Source organism: Drosophila subobscura, chromosome E (genome assembly GCF_008121235.1).
Source record: "Drosophila subobscura isolate 14011-0131.10 chromosome E, UCBerk_Dsub_1.0, whole genome shotgun sequence".
Classification (NCBI taxonomy): Eukaryota; Metazoa; Arthropoda; class Insecta; order Diptera; family Drosophilidae; genus Drosophila; species Drosophila subobscura.
Genome location: NC_048531.1, coordinates 501304 through 522517, shown reverse-complemented (window position 1 = coordinate 522517; position 21214 = coordinate 501304). Strand labels below are relative to the sequence as shown.

Genomic DNA, 21214 nt, shown 5'->3' with positions numbered 1-21214 from the left:
CCGGTACTCAGTAGTACATCTGCACCTTAGCGGTTTTTTTTTTAATTTTACATGTTTAATTTTACACTTATTCTACATCTGTCATCTACATCATCACTTCTCACGCCAACATGCTCTTTTAGCCTGCCCTCTCCCCTAGAGCCACACATCACACGACGCAGAGTGTGAATATGAGAATGTGCAAAAAATAAAAAAGTTGCTGGACGGGGTGGGGGTAGCCACTGCAGTTAAATTTCTTCATTCTGGCTATAATAATGATCCAATCAGAGCCCAATTTGGTAATCTGATAGATGGTCCTACCCTACCGAAAGGCGTTTTTAGTTTTCTTGTAACTTCAAAATTGTGAATACAGCAGATTTTCGCACTTTGCGTGGACAGAAGGGGGCGGGCTGATTGTTAGAAATACACTTGTAACAGTGTGAGCATACAGCCATCTGTATGCAATCTTGGGTGGCTCTAGCTTTTATAGGCTCTGAGATCCAGGCGCTCAACAATACGGAAGGACGGACGGACGGACAGACAGACATGGCTATAGCGTCCACGCAAATCGCGAAAACGTGGATCATGGTAAAAGAAACAAGTGTATTTTTTTTTTGAGTCCTTACTATTTTATTTTACTCATTTTGTTATTCAATTACTTATGAACTACAATCAATTTGGGAACTGGTTTTATTTTCCGTAAATTTCAACTCGAAATATTAGGCCATAGTTGTACTGAGACTGAAGCTTGATGTGTACAAAGTTGAAACCGGGACCTCCAGAGTAAATTGTAGCATGGCCACCAGTGTTATTCGTCACCTGGTCGAACGCCCGGATGCCCGTTATGATTCTCCCGTTACCAATGCCCTGTAGTGTGTGGAAACCGATATATATATATATATATGTATATATATACATATACATATGTATTTACACAAGGTATATAATAGTTTTTGTGCTTGAGTTTTCATGTTATATATGTATGTATGTATGTACGTATGTATGTATGTATGTACATATGTATGTATGTAGACAGATTTGAGGAAAATAATTGTACCTCGGAAATACTGGATGAATAAATGACTTTTTGGTCTATTGAGGCACAGGATAAATTGTTAGATCAACACCAAAGATACTTGGATAAATTGATTACTTTCTGGTACATTAAGAGACCAGCGAAAATTTAGATTAACACCTAAGACTCAAAGTCAAGAAAATGTTCTGCTGCTGATATATTACTTTAAAATCTTTGATCCCTGTTTTACAAATGTGTAAGTTTGTGTTATCTGAGGAGTGATTTTGTATAAGTTTTATTAGACGATTATTTGAAGTTTTAGTTTAGATAAATGTTAAGATGATATACTTTTTAAGATACTGATATGTGTATGCTATTTAAGAGTAAATTTCACTTTCTCCTAGTGTATGAAATTAACAGAACACACAGAAAAACAGGGAAACGGATAGGAAGTATATACATACAAATGTACATGCCTGCATACATACGTAAATATGCATGAACATTTTAAAAAGATGAGTCGCGTTGATGCTTACGTTTTTGGGATATTTAATCTCATGATTTACATATCTTCCGGGGGACGATGCGTTTGCCACATTTTCAGCATGTAAAAGTTGAGCTGAGTTTGAAATATTTCCCCATGTACTGGATACTGCATAGGCTGTTGCCACACAGCTTGTAACTACTAACAATCGCATTAGACTTTTGTAGTTCGTTGCCATTTTAGCGTCTATAATCTATCAAAAAAAAAACTCCTTGATAAGTGAACAAGCACTATTTATAGAGCTGATTGAACTTAGAGTTGATTTCTAGTAAGATGCTTCTAGTTTTTAATTTTGTTTGTGTTATCGGCGCATGTGCATGTATAAACTCTTATCAGTTTTGTCTAGTGTCTGCCATATGTGCGGTATTGACTCGCTTTTAAACAAGAACTTGTATAGCACGAGCTCTTTCAATGTATTACGCTACGGTGCTGCCGGTACCGCTTAAGTAAAGTTCAGAATATAAACTAAGTCGCTGTGCCCAAGCTTGTCTTCAGTAATGTGATTCTCCATTTAAATTTGAGAGGCAATTTGATACTTCATCACTTTCTCTTATCACTAAGTAAATCGACTTCAATGAAAAAAATGTATTATGGCATAATGCTATTAAAATGTTATTTCCAAATAATACAAAATACATATGGTTTAAGTTTAAATTAATTGAATTTTCTGTAATATGAAATCTACTATAAATTGAATAAAGGTACAACCAAACGCACCGAAACCTAACCTACATATCATATAAATACAATTGAAAAATGGTATGGTGCATGCATTTGATGTTCGATCTATGCAATGACGTTTGTGTAGCAACGACTTTACTAAGTAACTTAAAAGTAGTTAGATAAGTAATACAATTTGTACATGCTGAAGTACTTACATCCATGTAGGCACACCTTGAGATCCAGCTGCAGCATAAGCCCGTGGCGCCATCAGAAAAACACAAATCGAATATGCAATCCACAATAGGCAGTGCATTTTTATGATGAATTCCATTTTTAAGGATGGTTATATTGTTTTGCGCTTAATGATTAAACTTTTAATTGCTAATTTTTTAGTTAAAAGTTTGAGGAGATCAATTGGTATTGCTACCGTATTTTACATCAGACTTATATAAATCTTTTTTTGTTTCTAAAATTATTTTAAGGATCAACTTGAAAGAAGGGGCTCCGGTTTGAATTCCATATTGGGTTCTTGTTAAATTTAGCGGCTTTTGAATCCTCCTTGATTCTTTTTACTTGTTATCTTTCCAAAATATACATTTTTTCTTTTGTTTGGAAGCTACGTGCATTTGATGATTGCCACTTCGAGCTGTAAAATAGGAAGAAATAATAACATTAATAATAATTTGCATTTCTATTGGTATTCCATTTCCTAAAAGCTCAGAAATACGGATTCGAGGGCTGTCTAAAAACTATCGCTCTGCAATTTAAGACTGTGAGACCAGATCTTATGGAAATAGCATGCAGTGTGAGCGAACGAAATACATATATCCTTTAGTTTAGACTTGTAATTCAACTCCTACAGCGCAGAGGCAACAAAAAAATAATGAAAAATAAGGTTGCCGTTTATGAACCATCTGTGCGTTTGGGCTAATCAAAAAACGAACATGAAAACTTTGTATCAATGTGATTTTGTTTCATACTATACTTGATGTATTTATTTTAAATTTTAAAATGTTCATATCGATGGTTAAGGTTAAGATTAACTATCGATTGAACATGGCAATATAATAGCCGTATGATATTTATTGATTTTGCTAAAGCCTAGTACTCAGATCCAAAAACACGTTTGCTAGCAAGCTGTGCAATATATTTTGCTAGCGGCAGAGTGTGGGCAGATGTGAAAACCGCATTCCGTACGGTTACACGTCTCAGGAAGCCGTTTGGATGTGTAGACTTTTTGAAAATATGTGAAAAGTGAATAAAAGGTCAATAAAACAATGACGGCAAAATGCATACTTGCAGGAAATTACTTCTAGTGTGTGATCTGAGTACTCAGATCCGAAAACAGTTTTGATAACAAAATGGTCTATATATCCTTCTAGCGGCCGAGAGTGACTAGATATGATCACCGAATGCCTTACTGTTCAAAAACTGTTTTGTTTTTTTTTTACTTTGTGAATTTTGAAACATTTTTATTTTTCAAAGTTAATGCAAGTAAATAAAAAGTAAAAAGTGAGATGCTTTCGTCGGTAAATTCATATCCAGTTTAAAATTTGTACGTTCGGTTTACAAGCTACCTCGTCGGAATATAAAACAAATTTATATTTTTCGAGCCGCTAGCAAACTACTATCGAATACGATCGATTGCGACATCCGCTAGCAACCAGTTGCCGCTCGTAAAAATACTTATGGATGGATCTTGGTGAAAGCCGAGTGGCTCAAGCCGGGCTGGCTTGAAATCTTCGTCACGGAACGTTTTGAGACGCTTCGTACGCGTCAAAACTTTTATTCCCGGTACGCAGTCTGTATATACATATGTACATATGTATGTATGTATGTACATACATACAGTGGGGAGCAATGATGAGTACATGTTCACAATAACTTATAAATGCATAATGCAAACGTAACCAATAAATATTAATGACTAGCTCACTGAAAATGGCTATACTACGTATAATACTGCTGAAAAACTTGGCATTGGCCAATCGGTGGTGATCTGAGTGGAAAAGATGCGAAATTTTGTCCCGAAACAGCAAATCGAAGGTCGCCCTAAGGCGCTAACAGACCCAAAAGCTAGACTTATAATGTCGCAAATGAGGACCAATAACTTTCTAAGGCCAACGGATGCATAACAGTACCCTATTTTTTTAGAGGGCCAGCGTGCTATTTTCGTGCATCGAGTACCGGGTATGAAACTTATGATTATTGTTATCAATCTTGAAGATGAATCTTATAAACGTAACATAATCGTATTTAAATTATTATAGCCAAAACAAATAAACTTATTTCTCGCCCCCTACAGCAATGCTGCTCCCGGCTTATTCTCTGCACCCTGCTTCCAGAGGACTCGGTGCGTCTGGCGGAGAGAAGAGAGCGAGCTAAATGGGTGTGCTGGTGTGAGTAGTGTGTAGATGGGGCAGAAGTTGTAAAATTTGAAATAATTTCGAATAAATACACTGATCGAGTACCGGGTATAAAAGTAGAGGCGCGCCTCACAACGTTCCTCCTCGTGTTGTGTGTATGCTCCTTAAATGTTCCTTTACTTAAGTAAGTAACGCTTTCTGCGACTCGGAGCCGAATGGTTTCTAAATCGATCCAATGCACCAACGCACGAACAACTAATTTTATGCAAAGCGCTCATTCAATTTTCCGATTTTCGTCTCCTCTTTTCACCTGAGCCCCACTTTGCGATTAAACTTCGTTTAAATGGGCGAATTGCTATAATAAAATAGAATAGCCCAGACTACTAATACTAAGCGTCTTATTTCTTATATAAAAGAACTAAGCAAACAACACATAGAGGCTTCAAATAGCTAAAAAACTTGCTGCATAAAGAGTATAGGGGATTGGTTTCCAGTGCCTTCGGCTTTTGTTGCTGATGCCTTCGGCTCTTGTTGCTGATGCCTTCGGCTGAGAGAGTTTGGCGTGTAGCTCTCTTGAGCATTGAACGCAAACCGACTATCACACAAGTCAGCTGTGCCGGAAAACAAAGTTTCGTTTTTATACCCGGTACACGAAGTGTAAAGTGCTAAAGCCTAGTACTCAGATCCAAAAACACGTTTGCTAGCAAGCTGTGCAATATATTTTGCTAGCGGCAGAGTGTGGGCAGATGTGAAAACCGCATTCCGTACGGTTACACGTCTCAGGAAGCCGTTTGGATGTGTAGACTTTTTGAAAATATGTGAAAAGTGAATAAAAGGTCAATAAAACAATGACGGCAAAATGCATACTTGCAGGAAATTACTTCTAGTGTGTGATCTGAATACTCAGATCCGAAAACAGTTTTGATAACAAAATGGTCTAGAGAGTGACTAGATATGATCACCGAATGCCTTACTGTTCAAAAAACTGTTTTGTTTTGTTTTTTTACTTTGTGAATTTTGAAACATTTTTATTTTTCAAAGTTAATGCAAGTAAATAAAAAAAAGTAAAAGTGAGATGCTTTCGTCGGTAAATTCATATCCAGTTTAAAATTTGTACGTTCGGTTTACAAGCTACCTCGTCGGAATATAAAACAAATTTATATTTTTCGAGCCGCTAGCAAACTACTATCGAATACGATCGATTGCGACATCCGCTAGCAACCAGTTGCCGCTCGTAAAAAATACTTATGGATGGATCTTGGTGAGCCGAGTGGCTCAAGCCGGGCGGCTTGAAATCTTCGTCACGGAACGTTTTTGAGACGCTTCGTACGCGTCAAAACTTTTATTCCCGGTACGCAGTCTGTATATACATATGTACATATGTATGTATGTATGTACATACATACAGTGGGGAGCAATGATGAGTACATGTTCACAATAACTTATAAATGCATAATGCAAACGTAACCAATAAATATTAATGACTAGCTCACTGAAAATGGCTATACTACGTATAATACTGCTAAAAAACTTGGCATTGGCCAATCGGTGGTGATCTGAGTGGAAAAGATGCGAAATTTTGTCCCGAAACAGCAAATCGAAGGTCGCCCTAAGGCGCTAACAGACCCAAAAGCTAGACTTATAATGTCGCAAATGAGGACCAATAACTTTCTAAGGCCAACGGATGCATAACAGTACCTATTTTTTTTTTTCCAGCGTGCTATTTTCGTGCATCGAGTACCGGGTATGAAACTTATGATTATTGTTATCAATCTTGAAGATGAATCTTATAAACGTAACATAATCGTATTTAAATTATTATAGCCAAAACAAATAAACTTATTTCTCGCCCCCTACAGCAATGCTGCTCCCGGCTTATTCTCTGCACCCTGCTTCCAGAGGACTCGGTGCGTCTGGCGGAGAGAAGAGAGCGAGCTAAATGGGTGTGCTGGTGTGAGTAGTGTGTAGATGGGGCAGAAGTTGTAAAATTTGAAATAATTTCGAATAAATACACTGATCGAGTACCGGGTATAAAAGTAGAGGCGCGCCTCACAACGTTCCTCCTCGTGTTGTGTGTATGCTCCTTAAATGTTCCTTTACTTAAGTAAGTAACGCTTTCTGCGACTCGGAGCCGAATGGTTTCTAAATCGATCCAATGCACCAACGCACGAACAACTAATTTTATGCAAAGCGCTCATTCAATTTTCCGATTTTCGTCTCCTCTTTTCACCTGAGACCTACTTTGCGATTAAACTTCGTTTAAATGGGCGAATTGCTATAATAAAATAGAATAGCCCAGACTACTAATACTAAGCGTCTTATTTCTTATATAAAAGAACTAAGCAAACAACACATAGAGGCTTCAAATAGCTAAAAAAACTTGCTGCATAAAGAGTATAGGGGATTGGTTTCCAGTGCCTTCGGCTTTTGTTGCTGATGCCTTCGGCTCTTGTTGCTGATGCCTTCGGCTGAGAGAGTTTGGCGTGTAGCTCTCTTGAGCATTGAACGCAAACCGACTATCACACAAGTCAGCTGTGCCGGAAAACAAAGTTTCGTTTTTATACCCGGTACACGAAGTGTAAAGTGCTAAAGCCTAGTACTCAGATCCAAAAACACGTTTGCTAGCAAGCTGTGCAATATATTTTGCTAGCGGCAGAGTGTGGGCAGATGTGAAAACCGCATTCCGTACGGTTACACGTCTCAGGAAGCCGTTTGGATGTGTAGACTTTTTGAAAATATGTGAAAAGTGAATAAAAGGTCAATAAAACAATGACGGCAAAATGCATACTTGCAGGAAATTACTTCTAGTGTGTGATCTGAGTACTCAGATCCGAAAACAGTTTTGATAACAAAATGGTCTATATATCCTTCTAGCGGCCGAGAGTGACTAGATATGATCACCGAATGCCTTACTGTTCAAAAAACTGTTTTGTTTTGTTTTTTTACTTTGTGAATTTTGAAACATTTTTATTTTTCAAAGTTAATGCAAGTAAATAAAAAAGTAAAAGTGAGATGCTTTCGTCGGTAAATTCATATCCAGTTTAAAATTTGTACGTTCGGTTTACAAGCTACCTCGTCGGAATATAAAACAAATTTATATTTTTCGAGCCGCTAGCAAACTACTATCGAATACGATCGATTGCGACATCCGCTAGCAACCAGTTGCCGCTCGTAAAAAATACTTATGGATGGATCTTGGTGAGCCGAGTGGCTCAAGCCGGGCTGGCTTGAAATCTTCGTCACGGAACGTTTTTGAGACGCTTCGTACGCGTCAAAACTTTTATTCCCGGTACGCAGTCTGTATATACATATGTACATATGTATGTATGTATGTACATACATACAGTGGGGAGCAATGATGAGTACATGTTCACAATAACTTATAAATGCATAATGCAAACGTAACCAATAAATATTAATGACTAGCTCACTGAAAATGGCTATACTACGTATAATACTGCTGAAAAACTTGGCATTGGCCAATCGGTGGTGATCTGAGTGGAAAAGATGCGAAATTTTGTCCCGAAACAGCAAATCGAAGGTCGCCCTAAGGCGCTAACAGACCCAAAAGCTAGACTTATAATGTCGCAAATGAGGACCAATAACTTTCTAAGGCCAACGGATGCATAACAGTACCTATTTTTTTTTAGAGGGCCAGCGTGCTATTTTCGTGCATCGAGTACCGGGTATGAAACTTATGATTATTGTTATCAATCTTGAAGATGAATCTTATAAACGTAACATAATCGTATTTAAATTATTATAGCCAAAACAAATAAACTTATTTCTCGCCCCTACAGCAATGCTGCTCCCGGCTTATTCTCTGCACCCTGCTTCCAGAGGGACTCGGTGCGTCTGGCGGAGAGAAGAGAGCGAGCTAAATGGGTGTGCTGGTGTGAGTAGTGTGTAGATGGGGCAGAAGTTGTAAAATTTGAAATAATTTCGAATAAATACACTGATCGAGTACCGGGTATAAAAGTAGAGGCGCGCCTCACAACGTTCCTCCTCGTGTTGTGTGTATGCTCCTTAAATGTTCCTTTACTTAAGTAAGTAACGCTTTCTGCGACTCAGAGCCGAATGGTTTCTAAATCGATCCAATGCACCAACGCACGAACAACTAATTTTATGCAAAGCGCTCATTCAATTTTCCGATTTTCGTCTCCTCTTTTCACCTGAGACCTACTTTGCGATTAAACTTCGTTTAAATGGGCGAATTGCTATAATAAAATAGAATAGCCCAGACTACTAATACTAAGCGTCTTATTTCTTATATAAAAGAACTAAGCAAACAACACATAGAGGCTTCAAATAGCTAAAAAACTTGCTGCATAAAGAGTATAGGGGATTGGTTTCCAGTGCCTTCGGCTTTTGTTGCTGATGCCTTCGGCTCTTGTTGCTGATGCCTTCGGCTGAGAGAGTTTGGCGTGTAGCTCTCTTGAGCATTGAACGCAAACCGACTATCACACAAGTCAGCTGTGCCGGAAAACAAAGTTTCGTTTTTATACCCGGTACACGAAACACGTTTGCTAGCAAGCTGTGCAATATATTTTGCTAGCGGCAGAGTGTGGGCAGATGTGAAAACCGCATTCCGTACGGTTACACGTCTCAGGAAGCCGTTTGGATGTGTAGACTTTTTGAAAATATGTGAAAAGTGAATAAAAGGTCAATAAAACAATGACGGCAAAATGCATACTTGCAGGAAATTACTTCTAGTGTGTGATCTGAGTACTCAGATCCGAAAACAGTTTTGATAACAAAATGGTCTATATATCCTTCTAGCGGCCGAGAGTGACTAGATATGATCACCGAATGCCTTACTGTTCAAAAAACTGTTTTGTTTTGTTTTTTTACTTTGTGAATTTTGAAACATTTTTATTTTTCAAAGTTAATGCAAGTAAATAAAAAAGTAAAAGTGAGATGCTTTCGTCGGTAAATTCATATCCAGTTTAAAATTTGTACGTTCGGTTTACAAGCTACCTCGTCGGAATATAAAACAAATTTATATTTTTCGAGCCGCTAGCAAACTACTATCGAATACGATCGATTGCGACATCCGCTAGCAACCAGTTGCCGCTCGTAAAAAAAATACTTATGGATGGATCTTGGTGAGCCGAGTGGCTCAAGCCGGGCTGGCTTGAAATCTTCGTCACTGAACGTTTTTGAGACGCTTCGTACGCGTCAAAACTTTTATTCCCGGTACGCAGTCTGTATATACATATGTACATATGTATGTATGTATGTACATACATACAGTGGGGAGCAATGATGAGTACATGTTCACAATAACTTATAAATGCATAATGCAAACGTAACCAATAAATATTAATGACTAGCTCACTGAAAATGGCTATACTACGTATAATACTGCTGAAAAACTTGGCATTGGCCAATCGGTGGTGATCTGAGTGGAAAAGATGCGAAATTTTGTCCCGAAACAGCAAATCGAAGGTCGCCCTAAGGCGCTAACAGACCCAAAAGCTAGACTTATAATGTCGCAAATGAGGACCAATAACTTTCTAAGGCCAACGGATGCATAACAGTACCTATTTTTTTTTAGAGGGCCAGCGTGCTATTTTCGTGCATCGAGTACCGGGTATGAAACTTATGATTATTGTTATCAATCTTGAAGATGAATCTTATAAACGTAACATAATCGTATTTAAATTATTATAGCCAAAACAAATAAACTTATTTCTCGCCCCCTACAGCAATGCTGCTCCCGGCTTATTCTCTGCACCCTGCTTCCAGAGGACTCGGTGCGTCTGGCGGAGAGAAGAGAGCGAGCTAAATGGGTGTGCTGGTGTGAGTAGTGTGTAGATGGAGTAGAGGCGCGCCTCACAACGTTCCTCCTCGTGTTGTGTGTATGCTCCTTAAATGTTCCTTTACTTAAGTAAGTAACGCTTTCTGCGACTCGGAGCCGAATGGTTTCTAAATCGATCCAATGCACCAACGCACGAACAACTAATTTTATGCAAAGCGCTCATTCAATTTTCCGATTTTCGTCTCCGCTTTTCACCTGAGCCCCACTTTGCGATTAAACTTCGTTTAAATGGGCGAATTGCTATAATAAAATAGAATAGCCCAGACTACTAATACTAAGCGTCTTATTTCTTATATAAAAGAACTAAGCAAACAACACATAGAGGCTTCAAATAGCTAAAAAACTTGCTGCATAAAGAGTATAGGGGATTGGTTTCCAGTGCCTTCGGCTTTTGTTGCTGATGCCTTCGGCTCTTGTTGCTGATGCCTTCGGCTGAGAGAGTTTGGCGTGTAGCTCTCTTGAGCATTGAACGCAAACCGACTATCACACAAGTCAGCTGTGCCGGAAAACAAAGTTTCGTTTTTATACCCGGTACACGAAGTGTAAATAGGGTATTTGTGGGGAAAAAATATAACACACAGAAGGAAGCGTTTCCGACCCCACAAATTATATATATTCTTGATCAGCATCAATAGCCGAGTCGATTTAGCCATGTCTGTCTGTCCGTCCGTCCGTCTGTCCGTCCGTCTTGTTGAGCGCCTGGTTCTCAGAGACTATACAAGCTAGAGCCACAAAATGTTGCATCCAGATGGCTGTATGCTCTCACTGCTACAAGTGTATTTCAAAATTTCGCCCCGACCCCGCAAAAGGTCGAAAACCTCCCAAAGCTACAATTTTGAAGATAAAAGGGATCCGATTGGATCATTATAATAGCCACAATGAATAAATTAATTTTCAGTGGCTAAACCCACCCCGTCCAGCAGCTTTTGTTGTTTTTGTCACATTCTCTCATTCACACTTAATGCTCAATGCTATAGGAACTACCTACTTCGATGCAGGATACGTTTTTCACAGGACCCTAAACAGTTCTACAGCTTTGTAAACAGTAAGCGTAGAACGTCCGCACATCCATCCATGCTATCATTTTTGAATATGTCGGCAAACAATGATCAGGCAATCGCCGATCTTTTTGCACAATTTTTCCAAACCACCTATTCCCAGGAAAGCTACCCAGGCACTATGTATCCATATAGTTTACCAAGGTCGAATGGCATTTTCTGCCCTATGTTAAATGAAGGCTCCTTACTTCATGAACTTAAATTAGTTAAGCCGGTATTTTCACCGGGCCCTGACGGAGTTCCCGGCTGTGTACTCAGGTACTGTGCCGAGTCTCTGTGCGGACCTTTGCTTAAATTATTCAATCTTTCCATCCATTCTTCTAGCTTTCCCCCCATCTGGAAGGAATCCTTTACAATTCCTCTCCATAAGAAAGGTAGCAAGTCTGACGCCAAAAACTATAGAGGTATATCTAAGTTATCCGCTATTCCTAAAATGTTCGAGAAAATTTTAACTCCGCACTTGCAACATCTTTGCAAATCACTTATATCTCCAGCTCAGCACGGATTTATACGGCGACGATCAACAACCACTAATCTTTTTAGAGTTCACCTCCTTTGTCATTAAAGGATTCCAAGGTAACTTGCAGACGGATGTTATTTACACTGACTTCAGTAAGGCATTCGATTCTGTAAACCACTCTCTTCTTGCACAAAAGCTCGACCTTCTAGGGTTTCCGCCCAATCTGTTGAGATGGATTTCTAGCTACCTGTGTTCTAGGTCTCAAAGGGTCCGTTTCAAAAACTCCTTATCTTTACCTGTCATGGTTACTTCTGGAGTACCACAGGGTAGCCATTTAGTCCCCTTACTTTTCACACTCTTTATTAATGACCTGCCTTCTGTCTTAACAAATTCTCGAATACTTATGTATGCGGATGATTGTAAGCTCTGTGTCCAGTATAAGGACATCTCATTTCACTCTCGCTTGCAATCTGATCTCAATAGCTTTCAGTCATGGTGTTGCGCAAATATGTTACACCTTAATGCCTCGAAGTGCAAAGTAATGACTTTTCATCGCTCCAGCCCCTTACTGGCACCTTACACCCTCTGCGGTAGTTCTCTTGAGAGAATTACATTAGTTGATGATCTTGGTGTTAAACTAGACCCCAAGTTAAAGTTTTCTGAACACATTTCTACCATAGTAAATAAAGCCATGGGTGTGCTTGGGTTTATAAAGAGGTGGTCAAAGGAATTTGATGACCCCTATATAACGAAGACTCTCTATATCTCGCTTGTTCGTCCGATTTTAGAATACGGCTCATGTGTATGGTGCCCTCAGTACAACATACATCAGGACCGTATTGAATCAGTACAGAAAAACTTCTTATTATTTGCCCTACGGGGCCTCAACTGGGATGCAACTGTGAGACTGCCATCCTACCGTAGTAGACTTCTTTTAATAAATCTTCCATCCTTGGTTAGTCGTAGAAAAATGCTTGGTGTAATTTTTATGCACAACTTGATCAAGGGGGATGTAGACAGCCCTGACTTGTTGAGCCGCGTAAACTTTACGATTCCCATTAGACCCACTAGAAACTATATTCCTTTCTAGATCGAATTATGCCTTGCACGAGCCCTTTAGAGTGTTATGCTCGGAATATAATTCTCTCTATCACATTATATCCTCGACTCACTCCCTTCCTCTTCTTAAATCTCTTATACTAGCCTACCTCTCCCGTAGTTAATTTAATTTTTGACTTTGATAATTTTGCTTGCTTAGCTATAGTTGCTCTAGTTTAGTTGTGTTTAGTTCTAATTTTCCTCGAATATTAGCCTAACATCTATCTTTCCTGCATGCTCGCGACCGGTTCGGTTAATCGCGCCGCGCGTCATGCGGCAGCGCCCCTCGGTCGGTTGGGCGGGAGGAGGGCTGCGTTCTGCTGGTTTCCGAGCGTAACAGGCTTTGGCTTGGTGTCGCATGGGCCACTTGATGGTGCAGTCATTGCATATCAACGTCCAGACACTCTGCTTCTGCAGTGTGCGGACTCTGCCTCTGCAGTGCCTCTGCCGCGCCTCTGCCTTTGCCGTGACTCTGCAGTGTGTTGCTCTAAGGAAGGGGGCGAGCTAAAGGAGCGTGTTGGCGTGAGAAGTGTTGTAGATGGAGATGATGTATGAAGAAAAAATGTAAAATTTGACAAAAAAAACCGCTAAGGTACAGATGTAGTACTGAGTGCTGGGTATAAAAGTTGTGACGCGTAAGAAGCATCTCAAACGTACCCGTTAAAACCATCTCGTTAAAAGTTAAAAACAAGACGCGGTTTTTGGCGCTGTGTATTAGAAAAAGATTAACCATCAAAGCTGCGTACCAGAAATTTTCATACAGTGGCTCCCAGCTTAAATGAACCAAAACCTTTTTCAAACTTCAAAGTCGTATAACTTCTGAACCGTCTAACTCACCGCTGAAAATGAAATGTATACCGATAGATAAACATTTAATCTTCAACAAAACCAACTTCATTTATTTTTAAACAATTTTTTTTTTTAAAACTTTTTTCACAATTAAAACCAAAGTAAGTGCCTAATTTCATCTCTCAGCTTATTTGAACCAAAATCCCCAACCCATATTTTTTTGTTTCCAGATAACTTTTCACCTAAAAACTCATATGTTTTAAGTTCCTCCTATTGTTTATAGCAATTATCAGCAATTTTGGAATCGATTCGACCAATTTTACTGTGACTTTTAGCGTAATTGTTCCCCACCCCCATTTTTAGGAACATTTTCACGTTTTTTAATGTTCTGGTCCAACATTAGCCAACAATTTTTAGTGGAATTATAAGTTAGGATGTAGAGCAGACGGAATCATTAAGTTTAGGCACTTTAAAATGGTCGAGTTCCGAGAAAATCCCGATTTATTTCGATTTTTGGATACGGTCATTTACGGTTAAAATCCAAAAATATTTTTTTGGCCGAGATTTCGGAATAATTGACTGATGCTATTTTCTGTATCGATAGATAACAGATACATGTCCACGTTTTGATAAAAAAAAATCCGAAATCCCAACAGCAGGGGGTTCCCGTACGGGCCCTACAATTTCCATATCCTCCCACCTTCGTAAAATCTGCTGTGAAAGCTAGCGGTCATAATTGCACAGCATGTGCAGTGAAAAAGTACCAATTTTATTGCTGTTTTAAATATCTCATAAATTGAAAAATACTATTAACTGATCCAATTTGTTTGGATGCATTTTATTCAGTAGGGTTTTTACTACCTGTTTTGTAATGTGAACGGTATCTAATAGTTGGCGATGTCTTCGTAATTGTATGTTAAAGTGAGTCCTTCAATATGTGTCAACTCGTAGTGGAAACTAATTTTTGAAAAAGGTTTTTTAATATGTAGATTGTGTGTCGTAGAGCAATACATGAATGTTAAAATGTATATAGTCAGAATTGCCACATTTGACCACAACTCTTACAATTTTCATTTCAGGATCATAACCTCAAATGAGAAATTTCTATGTTTTTTTGCCGTTTGGAACACAATGAATAAGAAAATTGTGAAGTAGGGTGCCATTTTGCATTGCATTTAAGCCACAGTATTAACCGCTAGCTATTTTCGAGGGCTAGAGTTTGATATCCAGCGTAATATTGTTTTATAATGGAAACTGCTTGAGACCATGCTTTGTGGGAGAAAAAATCGATTATCTTGGACTTTTAAGTTGTTTTAATTCGTACCACGACTTTTTTTTAATAGAATCTTGCACTACTAAACATGTTCCCATCCTTTTTTTTTACCTCTAACATTTTGAGAAAAATTAAAACCTGATTTTCCCTTAAAAAAAAGGAGCTTCCACGCCCATTTTTTTTTAAAAACCTTCCTCTTGCTATTCTTAACTAATTTGAAAAGACAATCCAAAAAACTTGATTCGTTCGCGAGTTATTAATTTAGAGCAACAAAAGTGGTCACTGGGACCATAGTGCAATGTATGTATGTATGTATGTACATATGTATGGTCATAAGATAACTCTTCTCTTCCATGGTTGATTTTGTTACATGTGTCCATACATAAATATGTATCTAATGTGAAGCTAACATTGCATTTTGTTCTTTATATTGCTGACCAAATTACCGTAAATAAAAAATGTATTAAAATCTATTTGTCTCAAATACATACATAAGTTACATACATATGTACATACATAGGTACAGATGCATTTTCAGATGAATTTACATATATTTACATAAATATGTACATACATATATTTTACAAGATACAATATATTATTAATATTCTCGCTAAATAAAACATGTACTTTGTACATTGCATACATATATTTATGCGTATGTATGCACAACATACACTTGCACGCACGCTTAATCATGCTGATTATGCGTGAATATGTACATACATACATATGTATGTATTTATGTACATATGTATGTATTTACATGTGTATGAATTGTTTGCGCATTATTATAGTATAAAGACATACATATGTATGTATACATATCTGCATGTACATATGTATGTTAGTATATATGTGTGTGTTCATAACAACTTAAAAGTAATCTCTGTTTTTATATGTGCATACAAATACATTCATTTATTATGAATTTATGCATTAAGTGGGTTCTTTTATTTTTAATTGTTTATGAATGGTTTTGTAAATTTAACATGCAAACTTTTTATTTGCATATGTATTTATGTATTTCTGCATGCGTACATACACTGAAATACGCTACTTCTTCAGCATAAACATGTAATTTTAGGTATATTCACAATTTATACATACATATGTATATGTATGCTCACTCATACATCCATACACAACAAAACGAGAACTGGATTTGTAAAAATGTGTTTATATATGTATATACATATGTATGTACATACGTATGTAAACCAAAACCGTATCAAGCACGAAGGAATCTCGCACGAAAAAGGCACTCGCGACGAGAATCGAGGAGTCCACCAACTTGCGCTGAGAATTTCTTTATTATATTAACCGTATTTCAGAACTAATGGCTTTCACTTTACTTCTATTTATTTTTCATATTTTATTCTTCATTTAAATCGTCCGTTTTCTGGGTAAACAACACTTTCAAGAGCAGCTTCATAAAACTCCGCGAGAGCGAATTGAAATTTCAACCACCACAACCGACAACCTTTCTCTGTATGAGTGAGTGAGTGCATTTTTCATTTGAGCTAACATTCGTTTTTTTTTTAATAATTTATAAATATGTACATTCTCGGCGCACTTGAGATTTTAGATTTACTTAAGTTAATGTAATGTAATTTCTAAAATTGCTAAATTGTTCTCAAAACTTAATTTAGGGCAGCTCAATGTTTACGTTTTTTAAAAATACATACATATGTACATATGTATGTATGTATGTACATATGTTCATAAATCCCAACATATGTATATAGTTTTTAAAACAATGTGTGTATGTATATATGTACATATTTTCATACATATGTACATATTTTCATACATATGTACATATTTTCATACATATGTACATATGTACGTATGAAGACATATGTACATATGTACATATGTATGAAAATATGTATTTTCTAAATCCCCTGTGAAAAAAGGTTCATCAGGCTATGGTTAGGTATTACGACAATCTAGTTTTTATAAGAGACAGGCTTTCAAAATTATATTTTCCATTAATCGTAGCTCTCGATTAGCAATAAGACACTTCTCAAGAAAAACGACCTTTTTTACTTAATCAAGAAGCCAAAGCAACTTTTTCTGAGAGATATGGGTCTTTAAATATGTTTAATAAATGATGGCTGCTTTCTACAGTCAATATTTAATTTAACGAGAAGGGACGTGTGAGACGCTTCTTACGGGTCACAACTTTTATACCCGGAACTCAGTACTACCTCTGTACCTTAGCGGTTTTTATCAAATTTTAAATTGTTTCTTCATCTGTCATCGCTACATCACTTCTCACGCCAACACGCTCGCTAGAGCAGCACACTGCAGAGGCATAGGTCGCACACTGCAGAAGCAGAGTGTGAATGAGAGAATGTGAAAAAACAAATATAAGCTGCGGGACGGGGTGGGTTTAGCCTCTGAAAATTAATTTCTTCATTCTGGCTATAATAATGATCCAATCGGATCTCAATTTGGTATGCTCACACTGAAACCAGTGTATTTCAAAAATGAGCCCCACCCCTTTCCACCCCCGCAAAAGGGAGAAAACCTCCAAAATCTACAATTTTGAAGATAACAGAAAACTGAAAACGCCATTCCGTAGGGAATGACCATATCTATCAGATCACAAAATTGGATCATTATTATGGTCACAATGAAGAAATTAATTTGCAGTGGCAAAACCCACCCCGTCCCGCAGCTTATATTTGTTTTTTACACATTCTCTCATTCACACTCTGCCTCGCGCAGTGTGCGGCCTCAGCCTCTGACACGTCTCTGCCTCTGCCCCGTCTCTGCCGCTGCCTCTGCCGCGACTCTGCAGTGTGTGTTTCTAGGGGAGGGTGGCGAGCTAAAGGAGCGTGTTGGCGTGAGTAGTGTTGTTGATGTAGATGACAGATGAAGAAAAAATGTAAAATTTGACAAATAACCGCTAAAGTGCAGATGTAGTACTGAGTGCCGGGTATAAAAGTTGTGACGCGTAAGAAGCGTCTCACACGTCCCTTCTCGTTTTTTTTTTTTAAATTCAACTTTAAATTTCAACTTGTTCTTACGTAGTAAATGCAAAAGTTATATATGCTTATTATTCCGGTACCGGTACCGGTAATCGGTACTTAATACTTAAATAACGTCACGACTTTAATACCCGGTACTCTGTCAGTAAACATATGCATTTGGGACCTTGTGATTTTTGTCGAATATTCTTTTTATACCCGGTACTCGAAGACTAAATAGGGTATATTGTATTTGTGCACAAAGTGAATGTGTGTAACGCACAGAAGGAAACGTTTCCGACCCCATAAAGTATATATATTCTTGATCATCATCAATAGCCGAGTCGATTGAGCCATTTCTGTCTGTGCGTCCGTCTGTCCGTCTGACCGTCCTGATGAGCGCCTTGTACTCAGAGACCATAAAAGCTAGAGCCACCAAATTTTGCATTCAGACTTATGTATAAACAGCCATTCCGTAGGGAATGACCATATCTATCAGATCACCAAATTGGGATCCGATTGGATCATTATTATAGCCACAATGAAGAAATTATTTTTCAGTGGCCAAACCCACCCCGTCCCGCAGCATTCACACTCTGCTTCGCGCTGTTTATGGTCTCTGCCCCTGACACGTCTCTGCCTCTGACTCTCTCTCTGCCTCTGCCATGACTCTGCAGTGTGTGGCTCTAGGGGAGGTGGGCGAGCTAAAGTAGCGTGTTGGCGTGAGTAGTGTTGTTGATGTAGATGACAGATGAAGAAAAAATTTAAAATTTGACAAATAACCGCTAAGGCGCAGATGTAGTACTGAGTGCCGGGTATAAAAGTTGTGACGCGTAAGAAGCGTCTCACACGTCCCTTCTCGTTTCAAATTATCGCTCTCCTACAATATCCATTTCGTTTCCACCGTTTAACTTTCATACGCAGCGCAGCACTTTCATCCTAAAACTCCATCGTCCTCCTCTAGAAAAGATCCTTCAGGTTAATCGAAAGTCGAATCCAAACTTACTCCAGTCAGCATTACTCGCGCCCTGGGACAAAAACTTGCGGAGGTCAAGAGATGGCATTAGCGGATTATATCGCGGCATCAGGCCGTCTCGGCAGTTTGGAGGCGAGGCTCGCTACTCCATCCTCGGTTGTGGTTTCAACGTTAACCCTTAAGATCCGTCTAGACGAAGTTAGGACCTTGGGAAAAAAGGTACGGCTAGAATTCGAGCGCTGCACCAATGCTCTCAGTGAAACTGAACCCGATGGTGACGCAATGCAATGCATGCAAGCCAAATATGAGCATTGCTACTCAGTTTATAAGAGGTGCGCTACAAGCCTTCAGGAGCAAATCGAGAGTGCTTCGGCTCCCCCGTTATCCACACCTAGCAAGGAGGCTACAGTCGTCTGCCCACAATTGAAATCGAGGTCTTCCACGGCGATTATTTAAAGTGCCCCACTTTCCGCGATCTATATTTTGCAATCTATGTAAGTAATCCAAGGCTGACTCAAGTGGAGATGTTATGTCACCTATGCCTGAAAATTCGCGGTGAGCCAAGGTCATTGTGGAAAAAGCTCCTCTGACGAACGAGGGTTTCAGTTCCGCATGGACCGCCCTAAAAGAACGTTTCGAGAACAAGAGAACTCAGGTCAACAGCCAACTAAGAATACTATTTAGTTGCTCCCCTATCCAAAATGAATCCAGGGCCGCTTTAAAAAATACTCCAAAGCGCCATCCAGGGATGCCTCACGGCTTTAGAACACTCAGAGGCTCCCATTGACAATCGTTTCGCGGACGGCGTTCTGGTGTTCCTGGTTTCCTCAAATTTGCCGCAAGTGACCTTGTCTCTTTAAGAACAGTCACTTTCGAGCAAGAGCGAGATACCGTCGTGGAGCTCCATGAACAAATTGCTGAGTGAGCTATATTTATCTCTCTAAGCAATGGATAACGCGAATGCCTCCATGCATGCGCTTTCCAGGCCCGAAAAAATAGAAAGGGGCGGGAAAGAAGTGAATTATTTTGGGGCAAAGGTCAGCTCCGACCTCCGCCAAAGCTCCGTCAAGATTCGCACCTGCAGTCTTTGCTCGGAAGAAAACCACCCGGTACGCCAATGCCCACCCTTTCTCCAAATGTCAGCTCATGATCGAGCCAACTACAATAAGCAGCAAAAGCTATGCATGAACTATTTTGCAAGAGGGCACCAAATAAAAGAGTGCACCAGTCAGCATACTTGCTTCAGGTGCAAACGTCGCCACCACACGCTTCTGCACCGTGGCAACCCGCCTCCAGATCCCTCTACAGAAGTTCCTCCAAAGTCAAACCCAATTCAAGACATACAATCCACTTCATCCTCCAATGTCCAAAGTTACTACTCAGCAAACACCCATGGTGTTCTGCTAGGCACGGCTATTATAAACGTGTGCCACTTACGCACTAATTATAAAGCTCGTGCGTTGATCTACTCTGGGTCAGAGGCGACGTTCATCTCAGAGCACTTGTTCAGAATCATCATACTTCCATTTCAACCAGTTCAAGTTCAAGATGCGGACTTAAACGAAGCAATCGCCGCCAGGCCTCATTTTTTGGATGGATCCTTACCGGACCAGTAGCTGAGTCAACTTGCACCTCAAATTCCTCATTTGCAATAAGGATTAATGTCAGCGCAGGGAGGATCTTCCAGCCAGTCGGGTTAAATATTCTTCGGAGTCCCTCTGCGAGGACAATTTAGTTCGAACCGCCCGTAGAGATGCAAGTGTCATTGCCCTTTCGGAAACCCGAATGCATAAACTTAGTGCATTCAAGATCAATCGCTCTGGCTCAGTTCCTGAAAAGGGAAAGTCGGTTGAGACGAAACGTTCCGTTAAATGAGCAGTATGATCGTATCCTCCAGGAGTACGCCTTTAACGCCTCCAGTAATTCCTCGAATGCCAAGAGTTTAAACGATATTCTCCATCCAGGACCTGTTCTCCAATCCGATCTAACCATTCAGATACTGAAATGGCGGTTCTTACGATATGTTTTTGGTGCTGACATCACAAAAATGTATCGGCAAATTACCCTCGATCTCTCGCAAACAAGATTCCAGCGAATGCTTTCCAGGAATGTAAATGGCGAGCTCCGCCATAAGATTACCACAGTTACGTACGGGGTAAATTGGGCTCCATTCTTGGCCATTCGTATGCTGAAG

General features: G+C 39.2%; 2 protein-coding genes across 4 annotated transcripts in view; both read right to left on the bottom strand.

Annotated features, from left to right (window-relative positions):
- The window catches only part of LOC117889780 (protein Wnt-5), a 51781-nt gene extending 35211 nt beyond the window's left edge, over positions 1-16570 (bottom strand). For 2 of the 3 annotated variants that reach the window (XM_034794245.1, XM_034794247.1), the window contains exons 1-2: positions 16177-16570; positions 2417-2847 (exon numbers count right to left, since the gene is read on the bottom strand). In XM_034794245.1, the coding sequence (XP_034650136.1) occupies positions 2417-2532 (116 nt within the window). In that variant the 5' untranslated portion in view covers positions 2533-2847; positions 16177-16570. The remainder of the gene's footprint in view (positions 1-2416; positions 2848-16176) is intronic. The other variant, XM_034794246.1, reaches the window with a different exon arrangement.
- On the bottom strand, positions 596-1995 carry LOC117889792 (probable salivary secreted peptide). Its single transcript, XM_034794264.1, has 2 exons — positions 1531-1995; positions 596-846 (listed from the first exon to the last, which is right to left on the bottom strand). The coding sequence occupies exons 1-2, from the start codon at positions 1714-1716 to the stop codon at positions 670-672; spliced, it is 363 nt and encodes a 120-aa protein (XP_034650155.1). The 5' UTR covers positions 1717-1995; the 3' UTR covers positions 596-669.
- Positions 16571-21214: the final 4644 nt, after the last annotated feature.

Bases quoted from the DNA above. Each gene is read 5' to 3' on its own strand.
- LOC117889792 (XM_034794264.1), bottom strand. From the start codon at position 1,716: ATGGCAACGAACTACAAAAGTCTAATGCGATTGTTAGTAGTTACAAGC. The intron at 847-1,530 runs GTAAGCATCAAC...CACACACTACAG, and splicing joins AGATTAAATATCCCAAAAAC to GGCATTGGTAACGGGAGAAT.